The sequence below is a fragment of the Pan paniscus genome, chromosome 8 (genome assembly GCF_029289425.2).
Source record: "Pan paniscus chromosome 8, NHGRI_mPanPan1-v2.0_pri, whole genome shotgun sequence".
Classification (NCBI taxonomy): Eukaryota; Metazoa; Chordata; class Mammalia; order Primates; family Hominidae; genus Pan; species Pan paniscus.
This window is the reverse complement of record NC_073257.2, coordinates 137,971,845-137,991,262: the sequence shown is the minus strand read 5'-3', so window position 1 is coordinate 137,991,262 and position 19,418 is coordinate 137,971,845. Positions and strand designations below refer to the sequence as shown.

The window sequence follows — 19,418 nt, the reverse complement described above, 5'->3', positions numbered from 1 at the left end:
CTTTTGCCAAAAAAAAAAAAAAGAAGAAGACAGCTGAGAGCCAGGGACACTCAGAAACAAATAGGCCTCTTCCAGCAACAATTATGAAGAAATTATCAATTATCAAAACTGAGATCAGCCATCAATGGAAACATCCAGGATTGGCTGGATAATTTTCAGGTTATCTTTATAGGGCTATCAGATTCTTGATGGGCAAAGAGAAAAGGATTATCTACAAGGAGTTCCTAATAGCTCCTATTTACCTTAATAAAACAACTTATAAACTAGTGACATTAACTCATTAGAGTGACAACTGGGGAAGGTATTCCTAGAGTAATATCCAAGCAAGACAAATCCTCCCATAGGGCTTGGCCTTGCCACTCAGTCACGACCCTCCATCCCTCTTCCCAGGCCAGCCCTGTAGTCACCGTGTGCCAGGCACGCTGCCTTAGCTCTTTCAGCCTCCCACAAAGGTGCAGGGCAACTGTCAGGGTTGCCAGTTCCTTCTGCATGGTGGTGACGACCTCGCTGGCCAGACTCTGCAGTGTCTGAGTCTCCACATCCACCCCGCATCCCCAGGAGCAGGCACAGACTCATAAATTTGGCAGAAAAGAATATTGTGAAATCCTTGCAGCTGGGATTTCAGGAAAAGTCAGAAGAGTAAGTGCTGCATTGTCTGGTGTCAGCCACCAAGAGGGAATGGGAATGGTGATGAGGAACGCTGTGTGGGTCTAATGAACTCCTCACTGTGGGCGCTTCTGAGAATTTTGACTTCCCAGATCTTTGTGCTGTTGTTACAAAAGCAGCAGACCGTGCATCAACAGAGAAATTCCGCAGCTGTACAGTCAACTTTATGATCTTTCAAGTCAAGAATCAGACCAGGGTGAGGGGAAGCTGTATCTGATCAACTGCTCACTGACAGAAGAATTGATTGAGACTGGAAGTAAAAGGAAAAAAAAAATGCAACTAGAGTAGCCCCAGCCTGCTAGCTGTTAAGAAAGAAAATGGGGATTAAAAATTGTGTTAAATCTGGTGTGCTCCAAAAACACACTAAGATCTAGGAACGTGGAGGGAAGCTGGGGTGTCCTAGAAGACACATTAATTACAGCCCAAGAGATTCCAGTTTTGCAGCGAAAGAACATCCCACATTGCTTCAAAAACACAGGACCACAAATCAGCAGGAAGAAAAAAACTCTGTTCTAGAACATAGAAGGAGGGAATTAACAAGTTATTCTTCATCATTTGAAGCTTGAAGCGGAAAGCACACGGAGACAAAAACAGCACAAAGATCTCAGTAGAAAGGGACATTAAAGAGGAGACGGCTCTTGAATGGAGGGAATGAAGTACAACATGGAAAATGGGTCATAAAAAGGAGTTCAGCCATGGAGTTTATTCTTACTTTGAAATGACTCCAAGTCGAATGTGAAGTTGAGGCCATATGTTAATTTTGTCCCGTATCGTATGTCTCCCATCGATGCGCAACTCCCAGTTAATACGGTTTCGGTGAAGTGCTTGTGATTCTCCTCCCCCTTTTTACATTCTGGTTCCCAATTTGCTCTGGTGGCTTGGTGCTCTCATTCCTGCCAGCCAGGGAGCCTGGAGGCACGGCCATGAGCTTCAGATAATCCGCAACTCTGCAGGGCACAGACATCAAACTGTCGCTGAGATGGGAAGAGAATCCAGCTCCTGGCCCAGAGGAACCGACCTACTGTACTTTGTAATGGGACAGACGTCCAGCCCTGTCATGCTCCTGCTGGGGCATCAAAACAGCCATGCACCCGTCTTCTGAGTTTGTTCCTAAATGCCACGTTCCCACTGCTTCAGCTCCTGGCTGGAGCATGAGCTCCTGGAGGGAAAAGCTTGTCTTTCCCTAATTTTTCTGGTTCTCTTGCCCCGCTCTCTCAGCTCTGACTCAGGTATCTGGCAGGAGGAGTCTCGTGGGCTCTTGGTATTGGAATGAGCCCCAAGTCTTCATCACCTGCAGGCACAGAGGTTCGACTGAAGCTGAATTTCTTAAGGGCCTACCTGTGCTTTAAAAGACGCGAGCCAAGCTCACTTGCTAGATGAGGAAGTGGTATCTCGATCAGATCGTACACTAGAGACTGGTTGTCATCATAGTTATTTCCTTTTTAAATGGGGTTGGTAACACCTGAGCACGAGGTGTCCTCACACTCACATGTGCAGGCGCCCACTTGCACACATTCCCACACGTGCACCACACACTCGCATGCACAGGCCCCCACTTGCACACATTCCCACATGCACACCACACACACATGCACAGGCCCCCACTTGCACACATTCCCACACGTACACCACACACTCCCATGCGTACCCACTCTGTGAGGTGCTGATGATAGGTGCAGTAGGTCATACTTTATTTTTCTTCATTGTTATGATTCCTGTTTTCATGAGAATGGGGCAGATGTTATTGTCACCTGAGCAGCCAACTAAGGCATGGCATCCTCAGGGGCCTGGAGTTCGTTTCCCAACCCCCAGCATTGCTGTCATGCAGTTTGCACCTTGAAATCGCCACCCTCTCAAAGCCCTTTGCCCCATCCCCATATCACCAGGTACTGACCCAGCTCACTTCCCTTCCTCATCCCAGCTGCAGACGGGGGCCTCTCCTGAATTGGCACCGCACCTTTCCTTGTCCTCATGGGAAGCTCACACAAGCCACGAGCAGGTCTCGTGCTCCTTGGTTTACAGGTAAAAAGCAGAGACCACAAAAGTGACTTCCTCATGGCCTCTCAGTGACAGTGGGCAAAACTAGATCTTAAACCCAAGCCTGGCTGACCCCCATTCAATTTTTTTTCTGGTAAACCTCTTGCATAATTTGGATCCAATCTTCTTTTTCAGTCCCACCATCCCCCTCCTGAGGAAACCACCCTGTCCCCGCCACGCTGTGTTTTTGGCTGTTTCCAGAGCATGCCCCCACATGCGTGGTGCTGCCCCTCTGCCTGGGACCCACTACTCCCTGCCCTCCCTTTTGACTTTGGAAGATCCACTCTTCCCTCAAGGCCCAAGTCAAACACTGCTTCCTCCTCCAAGAAGCCTCTCCTGGTGTCCCCATCTCCTCACCATCTGGCTCAGCCATGTGCTGTCATGCATTTCCTCATACATTGCAGTTCTGGTAGCATAGCAGGTGCTTTGTAAATATGTGTTTACGTCCCTGTCTTAAGGCCCCTATCCTTCCTTGCCCATGCCTTGGTAACTGCCGTACCTCATTCTACGAGGTGCCTGCAATGTATAGGTCTAACACCCAGAAGGTCAGGTGCATGGAGGTGGACTTGCCTTCGCCTTCCTGTCTGCTAGACTGGGAGTTCCAGGAAGGCAGGGACTGGGTGCCCCAACACGGCTGTGTCCTAGACCCTGGCATGTTACAAGTACTCAGTAAGTAGTGCAGGAACAGATGTGCCCTCCCAAAGGTCAGGCAGTTCACAAACCTTAATTTTGGCCAATCCACTTTTTAAATACTATTTAAAGTGCAGTAGATCATATGAAGGAGGAAATTGTCATGGAATGGCGGTAAAGCCACTTTGACCTTCACCTTTGCACTTGTGGTGCTCGCTCCATCAGCACCTGTCTGACTAGCCCACCTGGCTCTCCTCCAACCTCTGGCCAGGTGTCTCTAGCCAGGTTTCCACACTGCTTCCCTTCTCCCTTCTGCTTCCTCCCATGGAGATCTTTGGACATCCGGGTAAACTCCTGTGAGAGCCATCCCTGGGGGCCCACCTCAGCTGTTTGCAGATATTGTTGGACATGTGCACGAGTCAGCAAGAGGCTTTGACGTGCATGCCACAGGGATCCACTGGCCACCAGCCACGGTGGTTTTGCCAGGTGGCGTCTGCTCTGAAGGAGATCCAAGGTCAAGTCTCTCAGCTCTCCCCGGGCCCCACTGTCACTCAAAACTCAGGATGTCTCAATCTGAACTCCTCTGGGTAGGTCTCCAGACTGGCTCTCCACCTGACCTCTTGTCCAGAAGGTCCACACCACCTCGAGTCTATAAGCCTGACCCCAGGGAGATTTCTGTAACCTATTGTATCCACCCAGGCCCTGCACGCTCTCCCCTATAGTGTCTCCTTCATCCCTCTCTTCTATCACCATCCTTGTTCAACCCCCTCTTAGATTTGAAAATTGCCTTCCCCACTGTGCTTCTGTCTCCACCCCTCCTTTCATTGCCATGTTGCACATTCTAGAAGGTCATGTTTTAAAAACACTACTAGATCATATCATAAATCCTGCCAACCCATTGCACTCCAGCCTACCTTGGCTCTCCATGGCTTACATGTCAAAGCCTCTAGTTCAGTCTTATGCTTGTTCAATAGTCCTGCAAATATTTAGTGATCACTTACTCACCTCCTGGTCACGTGCAAACTGCAATGCTGGTTCTAAAAAAACGGAAATAAGGAAACTATTCCCTGGGTGTGTAAAGGAAGCCAGATATCAATTTAATAAAATGTTGTTAGTGACAGGAAGCAGGTTGCACAAAACCACATGAGGAATTCCGCAGAAGGGCCCTAGATCCTGGGGATCCTGAAGGAAGGGTTGGCTAACCTGGACCTCGAAGGTCACTCATCAGCCTCGAAGGTCATCCCCAGCATTAGTGCTGTGCGTGACCCTGAAGAGGAGGCTAACCATCCAGTCTGATGAGGGCAAGTGACCAGGCCCAGGAGCCAGGTCCCAACTGGGACATCTTGGCTCTGCTTCTGATTGGCTGTATGGCTGTGTCTGTTTCATAGGTCTACCTTCACAAACTGCCACAAACTAGGTGGCTTCAAACAACAGAAATTTAGTCTCTCACTGCTTTTCAGGCCAGAAGTCTGAAATCAAGGGGTCAGCAGGGTTGGTTTCTTCAGCAGAGTCTACGGAAGAATCCCTCCCACATCTCCCTCCTCGCTTTGGGTGGCTTCTGGCCATCCCTGCTGTGCCTTGACTTGTAGATGTCACTCCCGTTTCTGCTTGCATCTTTGCTTGGCCTTCTTCCCTACGTCTGTGTGTCTTCTCTTCGGTCTCTTCTAAGGACATGTGTCATTAGATTTATGGCCCACCCTAGTCCAGGACAATCTCATCTTGAGATCCTTAATTTAATTACATTTGCAAAGTCCCTTTTCCCAATAAGGTCACATTCACAGGTCCAGAGATCAGGACTTAAACATATCTTTTCTGGGGGCTGGGGGGGACACTATTCAACCCCCTGCAGTGACCTGGGGGCTCTCATCTTTATTTTCCTCATTAGTAAAATGGGCTCATGTTATCTGCTTTATAGGATTGCTGTAAATATTAAAGAAAATAATATATTCCTGGCCGAGCACAGTGGCTCACGCCTGTAATCCCAGCACTTTGGGAGGCCGAGGCTGGCGGATCACGGGGTCAGGAAATCGAGACCCTCCTGGCCAACATGGTGAAACCCCGTCTCTACTAAAAATACAAAAACCAGCTGGGTGTGGTGGCACATGCCTGTAATCCCAGCTACTCAGGAGGCTGAGGCAGGAGAATCCCTTGAACCAGGGAGTCAGAGGTTGCAGTGAGCTGAGATCACGCCACTGTACTGCAGCCTGGCGACAAAGCGAGACTCCGTTTCAAAAAAAAAAAAGAAAAGAAAAGAAAAAAAAAGGAAGTAATACATTCGAGAGCCTGGCTCATGGGGGCCATGAAGGATCAAGAGTGACTGCTGATAGGTCCAGAGTTTTGGGGGGAATGATGAAAATGTCTGCAATTAGATAGTGGTGATGTTTGCACGACTCAGTGAATATGCTAGAAACCATTGGATTGCATGCTTTCAAGGAGTGAACTTAATGCTATGTAAATTATTTTTCCATAACACTGAAATTTAAAAAAGGAGCCTGACTCAGGGAATCTTTTCATACATCATAGCTGCTATTATTATTATTGATGTGCTGGTAATGCTGGTAATAACACTTTTCTTTTTTTTTTTTTTTTTTTTTTGAGACGGTGTCTCACTCACTGTGTCACCCAGGCTGAAGTGCAGTGGTGCGATCTTGGCTCACTGCAACCTCCGCCTCCCAGGTTCAAGTGATGCTCCTACCTCAGCCTCCCGAGTAGATGGGATTACAGGCACGCACTATCACGCACGCTAACTTTTGTACTTTTAGTAGGAATGGGGTTTCACAATGTTGCCCAGGCTGGACTGGAACTCCTGACCTCAAGTGATCTACCAGTCTCAGCCTCCCAAAGTGCCAGGATTACAGGCATGAGCCACCATGCCCAGCCCTTGGTAATAACTATTCTTAATGTGTTTTGTCACAGTTTAAACTCTTACCTCCTCTGTCGTGCTCCCACACCCTGGTCATGAGTTATATTTGAAATGGGAACCACGGGCAAGGGGTCTTTGCATGTCTAGCCTAGTGTCTTGCGCATAGTAAAGGGATAAAGAATATTTGTTTTGACTGTACCTGAGTAGTTCACATGGAAATTACTGAAGCCCTGTGGTGCTTATGTGTTAAGTAATACTGCTGCCACGACTGTTTATCAAACATGTATGGGGTGAGATACTACTTTTACCCAAGACTTCCCCCAAAAAAAAAAAAAAGCCGAAATTAAATTTCAAGCCAACTGCTTTTCCACCACGTGATTGACAGCACCACACCGAGACCAAAAGTCTTTTTCTAGGAAATTCAGTTAGCAGTTGGACACTGAGCTAGCCAGGATAATTCATGTTTTCTAATCATCATCTTATTACAGGCAGTCAAAATCCATGTGCCACTGTCCTGCTTGCCGGGTGCAGTCAAAAAAATCAGGATCAGACATTAAGCGGCCCCGGTGCCTGCTGCATCGTGGCTTTGGAGATTAAAAACTAATTTTCAGAAGGACAAAAACTCATCTTGAGGAAATATAGGTCTCTTGAGTGTCCACTTTGAAAGCTAAAATAATCAACTAATAAAATTTTAATAGATTCCTCTTTGTTTCCTGTCAAGGAAAAACAACAGGATTTTACATGTTAAAGGAAGGCCGCTGGTTTTCAAAGCAGCGGCTCCATTTTCTCTTTCTAATTCTAATTCTAGTCCTTTTCTTTTTTAATTCTGCTTTTTTCATACTCCTGCTGGTTCTGGGCCCCTCTCTCAAAACTGCACAAAGGGAAGCAGGCGAGTGTGGGGTTGAGAGGCCCAAGCCCGGGGCACACAGGTCCCGACTGGGTCCCCAGCTCTGCCACCTGCGCACCTTGGACAGTGGGGTCATGGGAGCTGCAGCCATGGTCAGCAGAGTGATCAGTGTACGGAGCGCAGCCCAGAACCTGGATCCTAGAAGAGTGCCACAGTGGGGTGACCCTGGCCACCCTGAGAACCCCTTTCTCTCTGCCCCAGAACTTGGCCTGAGCCTGGGGTGATGGCTGGGCCGGCCTCCTCCTGTCGCTCAAGAGAAGGGACCCACGGTCTTCATCTTTCCCAAACATTGGAGACTTTCTTCTCATCTTTTCCCCCTACTCTACCTAGAGAGAAAGAACCCCACACGCAAAGTCCACTGGATTTAAATTCCATGCTCTGAGAGTCTTCCAACTTCAGGTTTACAACTAAATATCTGTGACATTCAACTTAAAACAAATTACATTCACTTATCTAACTCAGGGCCAGTAAGGGCTGTGAGAACATCAAAATGTATCTCAGAAACCCTGAATGCTTCAATTTTGTGTCCACTGTTGTTTCCAGCAATTCTTTAGAGCTAAATGATTAATTATACCCAAGACAGTCCAAAGCAATTATTTAATTAAGCTTATTATAGGCTGCCAATTGTTTGCAGTAAAGGGAAGGCCTTCATCCTGATTTCTCAACATCTGGCCTTTGGATGACTTAAAAGATAAAAGAAGATAAGAGAATATTTTTACAACTAAGTAACAATTGCTAGAAATATTCCACTATGTAGAAAAACTTTTTCAGTAATTTGCTTCTCATGATTAGAACGTGGTGACATGTTTTACAGTTAAGTGTTCAGCTTATTTAGATCCAATATAAAATAGAAAATGTTGCAATACAAAATGAAATGTTACTGCCATTTTCTTTTTAGGGCAGAATTGATGGTATTCATTTCCACTTTCCCCTTGACTGTTTTTGTTTTTTTTTGTTTTTGAGAGGGACTCTCGTTCTGTCACCCAGGCTGGAGTACAGTGGCACATCTCGGCTCACTGCAACCTCTGCCTCCTGGGTTCAAGCGATTCTCCCGCATCAGCCTCCCAAGTAGCTGGGACTACAGGTGCATGCCACCACACCCAGCTACTTTTTGTATTTTTAATAGAGATGGAGTTTCGCCATGTTGTCCGGCTGGTCTTGAACTCCTGACCACAGGTGATCCACCCACCTCAGCCTCCCACAGTGCTGGAATTACAGGCGTGAGACACCGCACCCGGCCTCCCTTTGCCTATTTTTTTAAGTTCACATCCTTAATAAAATCAACTTTAATAAACAAAAATCCTCTCCTACCTATTCCAAAGTTAGAAGTCTACATTTTATTTCATAAAGAACATCTCAGAGAAGGAGACACAAGCCACCTCACAGAGTTGATGACCAAAGTAATCCCTGAATGATCTGTTTGGTGATACACATGGACACCAGTGTGGGGGAAGGCAACACTTCATAGAATGACTTTTAGTCAATCTGGACTTTGGATGACTTAGAAGGAGACATGAGAACATTTTCATGACTAAGTAACAATTTCTACAGATTTGGGATTTGAAAATATTAAAAAATGTTTTAGTTGCTCCAAACCACATTGGACCCCCTCTTCTCTGAAGGATTAAGTGTTACGGTTCTTCAAATGCACATCTTAGCTCTCACAGGATTTCTAATTGTCCCGGATATCTCGATGCTGCCTTGTCTATTAGGATACAAGTATCCCGAGCATGATAGATCTGTTTCTCCCATTGCCCATGACAACTCATAAAACAGGATTGGTGGAGTAAGCCAGTTAAATACTAATGAGTTGATTAGTCTGTATTTGCTTACCAGTTGTGTTCAAAATAGATACTTGACTAACTCAAGCCTCTTCCTTCCATATCATTTGAGTGTTGAGATACTGTCAATCTATTAAAATTTAAGAGTTGTTAAATACTACCTACGAATGGGCCATCAATGAGCATAGGATGATGAATGACTGAACAAATATGTAAGCAGTAATGAATGACATAGGAACACCTTACACAGTCCCTTCTTTGGAAAGAAGCTTAGATTGAGGAAAACTGATGGAGTTTGCAACTTGACCAGCTATTCCTCGAGGATTGATGTATACCTAGATCCTTGGGTTGCTGCAATATAAATTATATATTAGAACTAATTATTATATAAGATTATATATTATATAATTATATAATATATAATTATTATCTATTATATTATATATTGTTACATATTATATAATTTCTCATATATATCATATTGCATATTATATAATATGCAATATATCATGTATTGCATATAATATATAATTGCATATGTAATATATAATATATGTTACATGTAAGATAATATATATTATGTATTGCATATATAATATATATTACATGTATAATATAATATAGTATATTATATATTATATATTATATAATATATGGTATGTATATACTATATAGTGTATATACTATAGTATATTATATATAGTGTATATATAGTATATATACAATATATAGTATATATAGTATATATAGTATATATACACTATATATACTATATATTATATATACTATATATACTATATATAGTATATATACTATATATACTATATATACTATATATAGTATATATACTATATATACTATATATACTATATATATTATATATACTATATATACTATATATACTATATATACTATATATATTATATATACTATATATACTATATATACTATATATACTATATATACTATATATACTATATATATTATATATACTATATATACTATATATACTATATATATTATATATACTATATATACTATATATTATATATACTATATATACTATATATATTATATATACTATATATACTATATATATTATATATACTATATATACTATATACTATATATACTATATATAATATAGTATATTATACATATATAATATATTTATATTGCATATAATATATTATATTGCATATGTAATATATATTATATTGCATATGTAATATATAATATATAATATTACATATGTAATATATAATTATATTGCATATATATTATATAATATATATTATTATATATTGTGTATTATTATATATTAGAACTAATGCCGTAAACCTCATTCCATTTACATAGACCTTATCCTCACTCCTGAATTTGCTAAAATAATCTGCAAAATTTTGTGGTTATGTATGTTGGGGCTCAGAAAATGATACCCCAAAATATGGATCTTTGACATGCTGAACTGAAGGAAAACCCTCAAGGTCTCTCTGGCCCCTGGCACCCACCTTCACCCCATCTGACTCTCCAAAAGCACAGGATGAAGTTGTTCTCTGACGTTCCCTTATCTGCCTGAACTATAGACCCTCCAAAAAAGAAATAAATTACCTTGGTCCCTCTCTGAGTTTTCATTAACTAATGTCACAGGAAGAAAGACTGAAGCCTGTCAACCCATCCAGACAGACTTTTGTCATAAACCGTTGTCTGTTCTGCAGGCCCAACAGACTTTGTCCCAGGCCATTGTATGTTCTTCCAGCCCAATGAATTCCCCTAAAAATCATTTACTCACCCCCTAAAATTATCCATACTTCCCTATCTCCCTTTCTCCTAAGAAGAAGGGTGTATAGCCATCTGTGCCCCCATTGAGTAATCATTCTTCTACAATTCACCTGTGCTGTGACTGTTAAAATAAAATTGTATGCCTTTTCTCCCATAATATTTCTGCCTTTTGTCAGTTGATTTGTAGTGAACTTTCAGAGGGCAAAGGAGGACATTTTCCCTTAGCCCCTACAGGTATGTATGTGAATTATTCTAGGGAGAGTCTGAGGAGGTTCATGTCTCACAAAAGGTTAGTAGTCACTGTATTAGAAGGGTCCATTTCCAGTCAGATGAATTTTACATGAAAATTTTGTGTCTTTCTAAAGTGGAGAGATAGTGGTCACCTCGCTAAATAACATAAGGTACTAGACACATGGGAATTCAGACATGCCAGTTTGCTGTTACCCAAATTGTCATTTCTCCAAAGAAAACCTTTCTCTCAACATCAGGAAGCACCTTTTAAATTAAAGCACTTCACTGCCCCACCTTAGCAAAGAGAGAAATGAAAACCAAGCTGCAGGCCAAGGTTCCCATCGTTTGAAGGAACCCGACAGCCCAAGGCTAGCATTACTCATTTCCAGGCAGTGGGATGTGGCCTTAGTTGTGAGCTCCAGAAGGTCAGACATGTGTCATGGTCCATGGCTAAATGTCACCTTCTATCTCTGCAAGTTAGAGTCTTCAGCAAATTTGTCCATTTTTAAAAAGAATCTATGCTTTCTTTCCCAAACCTAAAGACTGGCTCAAAAGGTTCTTTCTTAGTTATTGTCATTCCCAGAAATGTATTTATATTATTAATGCTGTATTTTATATCACAGAGCCATGAGTGACCAGTATTCCTATGAGCAGATGGGTTAACAAAATACAGAACTTTCCTGAAATTGTCAGTCTTTCAGTTAACCTGTTAACAGATGCCTAATCCATGAATCTGCCCTTATTAATAGTAAAGAAAGCTACCACCTCTCAAGCACTGACCTGGGGCCTCCCCTGGGCTAAGCGTTTTGACTCGATGACATAGCAACCCTGAGAAGTAAGTACCATTATCCCCATTTTACAGGTGAAGAAACCAGGGCTCAAAGTTAAGGTCACATAACTAGTAAGTAAAAAACTGGAACTCAAACCCAGAGCTTCCAGACTCCAGAGGCCACCCTGGCAGCGTTGAGACTGTCACTTCTCCCTGTAGTGTTCTTGATTCCAGAAAGAGCTGAACACAGGGTCCAGAGGCCAGACCTCAGCCTCCAAGAAGCAGTGCTAATGCTCTGTGTACTTAAGTGGGTTCCTTTATTCACACATCTCCCACAAATTAAATAAGTAAATAAAAAAATATAAATTCATACTCATGGTGCTTATAATTCCATCAAATATTTAGGGAATAGGGCTGATCAGGATAAATAATTAGATGTAGGAATTGTCCTTTTATAAAAAGATTTCCTAATGGCTTTTGGAGCAACTTGGATGGAACTAGGGCCATTGTTGTAAGTGAAATAACTCAGGAATTGAAAAACAAATATGGCATTTTCTGACTTCTAAGTGGGAAGTAAGCTATGGGTACACAAAGGCATCCAGAGTAATATAATGGACATTGGAGACTCAGAAGGGGGAGGCCAAGAGGCGGGAGAGGGATGAAAGACTACCTGTGGGGTACAACGTACACTACTCAGATGACAGGTGCACTAAAATCCTAGACTTCACCATTACACAATTTATCCACGTAACCAAAGGCTACTGTACCCCTGAGGCTATTGAAATATTTTAAAAGTAAACATTTCCCTTTTGAAATGTGTCTGCTAATTCAGATACAGTTATCTTCTAAGCAGTTGAAACTTCTTTTTCCTCATTCTTCTTCCTGGCAATATATCTTTGAGACATAAAAAGAGATAAAAACATACAAAAGCAAAATGCACTGTATTCTTTACCATAAAATATTTCAAACAGAAGAAAATTCCTAGGCTAACTTTCCAAAAGATTTGCCAAATGAATCAATGCAAACATATGTCACAGAAACGTCCTTTCCAATCAAAATCTGAGAATATAAGTAAATTAGTGTTTCTTTTTTCATTCTCTCTCTTGTTAAGAGCTGTGTCTTGGCCATAAACAAGAAGCTGTTCTTAAAATTATATATTTTTTCTTGTTTCTTTTTCAACAGGGGACTTATTGTGTTTGAAAATGAAAGCTATGTCTTAGAACCAATGAAAAGTGCAACCAACAGATACAAACTCTTCCCAGTGAAGAAGCTGAAAAGCATCCGGGGATCATGTGGATCACGTCACAACACACCAAACCTTGCTGCAAAGAATGTGTTTCCACCGCCCTCTCAGACAGGGGCAAGAAGGGTAAGGGGGATACCTGATTTTGTGTTTCTGGAAAGCTAGGAGCTCAAGCTACGGATACCCCACACTAGGACATCTGGAGAAATGTTGCCATCTAGATGATGCGGCATCTGGGGGATGGAAGTGCCCAGTTTATCTGGAGGTGGTAGACATTATACAGTGGGACACAACCATAAGCCAAATCCCCATCACTGTGTTGCAGATGTCAGTCTCAGACTCATTAAAATATACTGGGGAAAGTCACACAGTTGGGATCAGAGGATGACAAAATTACCCCCCCAACCTCTACCCCCACAAGCTCAAGATTCATGGAATCTCCCAAGAGACCCTACTATGGTCCTAGGCCCAGGGTTGGGCGCCACCATGACAAGCAAGACAAGATTGGACCCTGACCCACTCTCTAGCAGCTCTCCATCTACTGTAGGTGAAAGACTACATAGAGCCTTCTTTATTAGCAAGTTTGGGTTCTTATAATTTGCAGAGAATTCTCACTCTTTGCCTACACACTTATGCAGAGGTGAACTGGGCCTTCCTCCACGTGATGTGGCTCAGGAATCTTGCTTATCCACAGTCCAAGCTGCAAATGCTTGTCCTAGTTCCCTCCTGGGACCGTCCAAGCAGTCTGTGTTTTCTGGCCACCAGCCCCTGGATCTGCTGATAAAATGTCTTCCTTTTTGCAGCAGCACTGGAAGGAGTAGTTGCCTAAGGGAGTCTGTGCTGCAGACAGACTTCCCTTCCTGACACGTGTAGTGTCACACCATGAAACCTCCACCCCTAAGGGCGGCCTGCCCCTTTTCTCTCTGGCATTATGTGGGCAACAGAGGCTACAGTAGAGCTCTTTTAATAAGGATTAAAGGCAATCGTTCCCAACATTTGGCTGGAGGCCCTGAATTTAAATGAGCAGAAATAGATAGGAAATTATCAACAATTTCCTGATTTTCCATTTCTGGATTTCCTGTTCCTCTGTTGACAAGAAATCAAGAAAATTTATAGATAGGATGTCGCTTGTGCTTATATTTGACTGTCCGAGAACATTTCTTCTAGGTTTCTCCTAACCCGTTGTTGTCTTCTAACTTGAATTTCAGTAGACCACTGCTTAGCACTCAATATTTAATGAATATTATTCTTGGTTCATTCTAAATCATTTTTCTACTTGGAAACAGTAGGGGTTATCCCAAATGATACCTTCTGATTCTTAGAATTCCCCTCATACCTGTGGATAGATGTCTGTTCCCCTAAAACTGCTCTTATCGGAACCAGTTCAGGACTTTTAACTCTAATTTTACATTCATTCTTTCAGTCCAGGTATTCTGCTTGTGTAACCCTCACGTCTTCTGTTTGCTAGTATGTTTCTAAGAGTTTCTATGGCAGGTGCTCACAACCTCTTTTTCGTTTCCTGCCCCATCAAAGGAAGGGGAGGAACTCTCCCATCTGGTACTGTGGCTCACCTTGACATTGCTGCTTGGTGGCAGAACACTGTATCCTAATCCCAAGGAACAGAGCTTGAAAATTAACCCCCCAACCTCTACCCCTACAAGCTCAAGAGACTTTTCAACCTGTGCTTCTCCCCGCTACGTGTCTTAGTGGTGGATTTAAAGATCAGCCTCTGGGGTCCCACGGCAGGTTTATTTTACTCTTCAAATGCTTTTGCCTTTGATTCCAAACCTTGGAGAAGATGTGATTAAGCTGTAGCTTTACCGGTCATAAACAAGTAGAACATTTGCATTTTGTTTTCCAGGCTCTTTGCTTTGAGTACCTTGTTGAATGCACGTTGCCCACGTTACAAGATTTATAACTTGATGGCTTAAATGACACGCAAATATGTTTGTCGTTTCATATAGAAGTACAAACTTGGTCTGTACTTGCCAGCCATATTTTAATTCTTTTAGCTTACAGCTCTCTAGAAGCATGATTGTAATTTCCAGTCATTTTGACTTGTGGAGAAATGGGGAGAATGAGAATAACAACGGTGCTTTGTTAATAATGCATATTGAAGTGCAAATGAACCTTTAAATTGAAAAGGAAAGGCATCAATGCCGGTCAACTCAGTTCTCAATATTTCTCTCTAGAAAGCACCGTGATGGTTTTTATGGAAGAGAAAGCATCCTGGACTTAAAATGCATGTATATAATGAAAATGGTGCGAAAAATAATTTCAAATATGTGGAATCCTTGTGAACTGGAATTATATAGTAGATTGTTTTGGTTAGCACCTACGGTAAATATGAAAGGGACATTTCCTGCCCCACTTATGCTGCCTTTATTTCACTCTTAAAAAAAAAAATCAGTAGAAAGGCTGCTAACTGATCTTGTTTATGCAATGCAGCAACTGCATTTGCTTTTTCCCTGCATTTTTCTGCCCCCACTAAATGTTAACTATCGCAAAGACTGGCGTGCAGACTCTGATTTTTCTGCAGATGTTTGCGTTTTTCTTCACAGAGCATCAAGAATAAATCTGCACTCAGGGTATACACTGGCTGTGATATAAACCTGAGCTATTGTTTGTCATTTTTACAAGGCTCCACATTAGATTTTAGTGAGAACCCAGGCTGCCCCTCGAAGGGCACAGAGAAACAGGGAGCGTCACAGTCAGCTCGTTCTCTCTGTGGATTTTTGAGTCTCCAACCTGAAGCCTCCTTACTGTTCAGATCCCCCACAGCAGACTCCTTCCCTCTCCATCGGCTACTCATTCAAGAATGCAAACCAATTTTAACATCATCCTAAGCAAGCTCTGAGCAAGGCAAAGATGGTAAATCTACTGGAGAAAATCACATAAGACATCCCAAAGGCAAATGCAAATTATTTTTGAATTGCCTTTTCTTTAGGGATTATCTGTGCCATTGTTCCCCTCCATTAGTATGGATAATTATGAGTCAAATAGAAAAGTTGCTGCCTTCTCTGAAAAGAAATGTTTGCTTGGGTACTGTGTACATATAGGACAGCGAGTTGGGGAGGTGCTGTTTTGCTTCCTTGAAGGTGGCCATTCTGAAATGAACTGGTGCTATTGCTTTTGTGTTTCTAGACAGCCTATCGTATTTGTTTAATAGAAGGCACAGTAGTGGTCGGGTATTTGTAGCCATAGCAGTATATAGCACATTATATGTAGAGCCTAATGAGAGTTGAATATCAGGAACTGGCCAGAACTGTTTGAAAACTCCTTAAATATGACAGGCATACTGAATTCCTCTCTAACAACCATCCTTGCTTCCATGCCTCTTCTAAGAGACTATCATGTTCTTTTACTACCTTAGTTGTTCTTAAAGCTTGGTGGTGGGGGCCGGGCGCGAGGCTCATGCCTGTAGTCCCAGCACTTTGGGAGGCTGAAGCAGGCGGATCACCTGAGGTCAGGAGTTCAAGACCAACCTGGCCAACGTGGTGAAACCCCATCTCTACGAAAAATACAAAAATTAGCAGGGCGTAGTGGCAGGCACCTGTAATCCCAGCTACCTGGGAGGCTGAGGCAGGAGAATCACTTGAAACCAGGAGGCAGAGGTTGTAGTGAGCTGAGATCATGCCATTGCACTCTAGCCTGGGCGACAAGAGTGAAACTCGTCTCAAAACAAAAAACAAAACAAAACAAAACAAAAGAACCGCTTGGTGGGGAACGGGGCAGCACCACTTCCTTGGCCCTGGGCTTTGAATATCTATTTATGTGAGTGGAGGCTCCAGTTTTCCAGGTGTGGATTCCTAGTGAGTTTCAAATCCACTGAAGCTCTGGATAAATAAATAATAGATCTCACTTGTGCCATTCGTTTTTAAGGCTTAATTTCAATACTTCACACTTCTCCCTATTAACATTCAGTTTGCCGGATTCAGCCTGTTCTCCTGGCAGAATGTCTCATTTGTTTACTTCTACCCGCCTACATGTCGGCCAGGTGTCAGAGGCTGTATCCTGTGTGGATATGATCAGTGTGTGCTGTCCCCATGCCAGTCACGGTCAAGGATGGTAGAGACAACCTTTCCTAACCGAAATTGGAGCTCAACTTACAAATACGCGGAAAGTGATCTTAGAGTCAAGGCGTGGAGCGTTGCTTGCTTGAGCTAATACTGATTGTTTTCTTGCCTAGAGGAAGAGAAACCAAACTTTTGATTCATTTCATTTGCTGATATTGCTGGCGATGGACACATTGGCTGTGGTCTCATTGTGATTGTTGTTTTCTCGCTGTCGGGTGATAGCACAGCTGGCTTGCATGTGGCTACCCATGTCCATCATGACTGCCACCTCTCACCTGGACGACTGCATGGCCTCCTTGCTGCACTCTCAGCTTCCAGTATCATCCAATATCATCCCCCTAGAATCCATTCTCCTTCCAGTAGCCAGAGCAATATATTTTATATATATATATATATATATATATATATATTTTTTTTTTTTTTTTGAGACGGAGTCTCACTGTGTTGCCCAGGCTGGAGTCAGTGGTGCCATCTCGGCTCACTGCAACCTCCACCTCCCAGGTTCAAGTAATTCTTGTGCCTCAGCCTCCCGAGTAGCTGGGACTACAGGCGTGTACCACCACACCTGGCTAATTTATCTGTTTTTAGCAGAGACAGGGTTTTACCATGTTGATCAGGCTGGTCTTGAACTCCTGACCTCAAGGGATTCGCCCATCTTGGCCTCCCAAAGTGTTGGGATTACAGGCGTAAGCCACCACGCCCAGTTGCAATATTTTTAAAATCTCACATTCAAGGCCCCCATGCTCTTAGATTATTAGGCTATCACTCAACCTCCTTGCCATGGCCCCAGTGTCCTGTCCCCATCTTCCACCTCCTCTCATCCACTCTTGTCCGCCATTCGCCAGACTCCAGCCATACAGCCTGTTGCCAACACCCACAAGCTCTCCCCAGCCTCAGGACATCTGCTGTTGCCATTCCATCTACCTGAAACACTGTTCCCACAATCTTTCCACACATGCGTCTTTCTCATCCTTCAGGCCTCGGCTACCTTAGGCCTGCCCACTGCCCAGCTTCATCCTACCTGCAGAACCCTGTTTATTTCCTTTGTTGTACTTTTCACAGACTCTCTCTTTCTTTTGTTAATTCTGCATGGGCTCACCTTCTCCCAGGCCCCACCAGAATATGAGTTTCAGGAAGACACTGGGTTTCAGGAATATGGGTTTCAGGAGGACACTGGGTTTCCTGAATATGAGTTTCAGGAGGACACTGGGTTTCCTGAATATGAGTTTCAGGAAGACACTGGGTTTCAGGAATATGAGTTTCCTGTCCACACTGTATCCCCAGCATCCTACACAGGGCCTAGTGCAAACAGCATCCCTGGTAGATAGCATGGGATGAATAAATGTTATACAAATGGTCTGACCCATATGAAGAAAGAATTGCAATGAGGATTTATTATAGCCCCAATGTCAACTTGCTTTTCTAACTTGAGTTAAGTTCCCATTGCCAGAGTCCTCATTGCAGGCTGATCGGGGGTTATTTATCCTGGGGAACTTGGCTCTGATGACTTTGAGAGGCCCAGGAACTGGTTCTTTCTTGAGCAAGATTCAAAGAAGGCCTCTGCCTCCACCTGGGAACGGAGACTTTTGGGCTAATCCCAGAGGCTGATGTTCCCGTTTGAGGAAGGGCTTTTGTTCATAACCCCCCAAAATGAAAATCCAGTAGAGCAACCAGTTTCTTTTTTTAAATTTTTTAAAATTATTATTTTAATTTCTTCTTAAAAAAAAAAAACAGGATACATGTGCAGAACGTGCAGGTTTGTTACATAGGTATACGTGTGCCATGGTGGTTTGCTGCACCTACTGACCCGTCCTCTAAGTTCCCTCCTCTCATCCCCCACCCCTCAACAGGCCCTGGTGTGTGTTGTTCCCCTCCCTGTGTCTATGTGTTCTTATTGTTCAACTCCCACTTGGTTCTCTGTTCCTATATTAGTTTGCTGAGTATGATGGCCTCCAGCTTCATCCATGTCCCTGCAAAGGACATGATCTCATTCCTTTTTATGGCAGCATAGTATTCCGTGGTGTATGTATACCACATTTTCTTTATCCGGTCTATCAGTGATGGGCATTTGGGTTGGTTCCATGTCTTCAGCAACCAGTTTCAAATGTTGCTCTCCATATCACAAATTTAAAAACATGATTCTTTGTTGTTTTTTTTTAACTGGACAGCCAGATAGGTGGAAATCACGTGGGGATAATGTAAACCTCTCTCTGTGTGTGCAGCTAACAGGAGAATAAACCTCCACCCTGAGCCGGCGACTCCCCCAGTGCTTCTCTTTATTATGTGGTTAAGCTTCCCTCTGAGCTTGCAGTTCTCTGAATTCATGAGAAAATGTAGACTTCTCTGAAAATTGCAGAGACAGGAAAATTGTGTTCGCATGTTTGTTTTTATTATCTGGAATTGTGTATTTTCTAAATGGGGATCTTAAGCCAG

At 42.9% G+C, this 19,418-nt stretch overlaps 1 protein-coding gene across 3 annotated transcripts in view; it reads left to right on the top strand.

Moving 5' to 3' along the window:
* The window catches only part of ADAM12 (ADAM metallopeptidase domain 12), a 375,334-nt gene that overhangs the window by 257,379 nt on the left and 98,537 nt on the right, over positions 1 to 19,418 (top strand). For all 3 annotated transcript variants that reach the window (XM_034931678.3, XM_034931680.3, XM_034931679.3), the window contains exon 6: positions 12,849 to 13,035. In XM_034931678.3, coding sequence (XP_034787569.2) covers positions 12,849 to 13,035 — 187 coding nt within the window. The remainder of the gene's footprint in view (positions 1 to 12,848; positions 13,036 to 19,418) is intronic.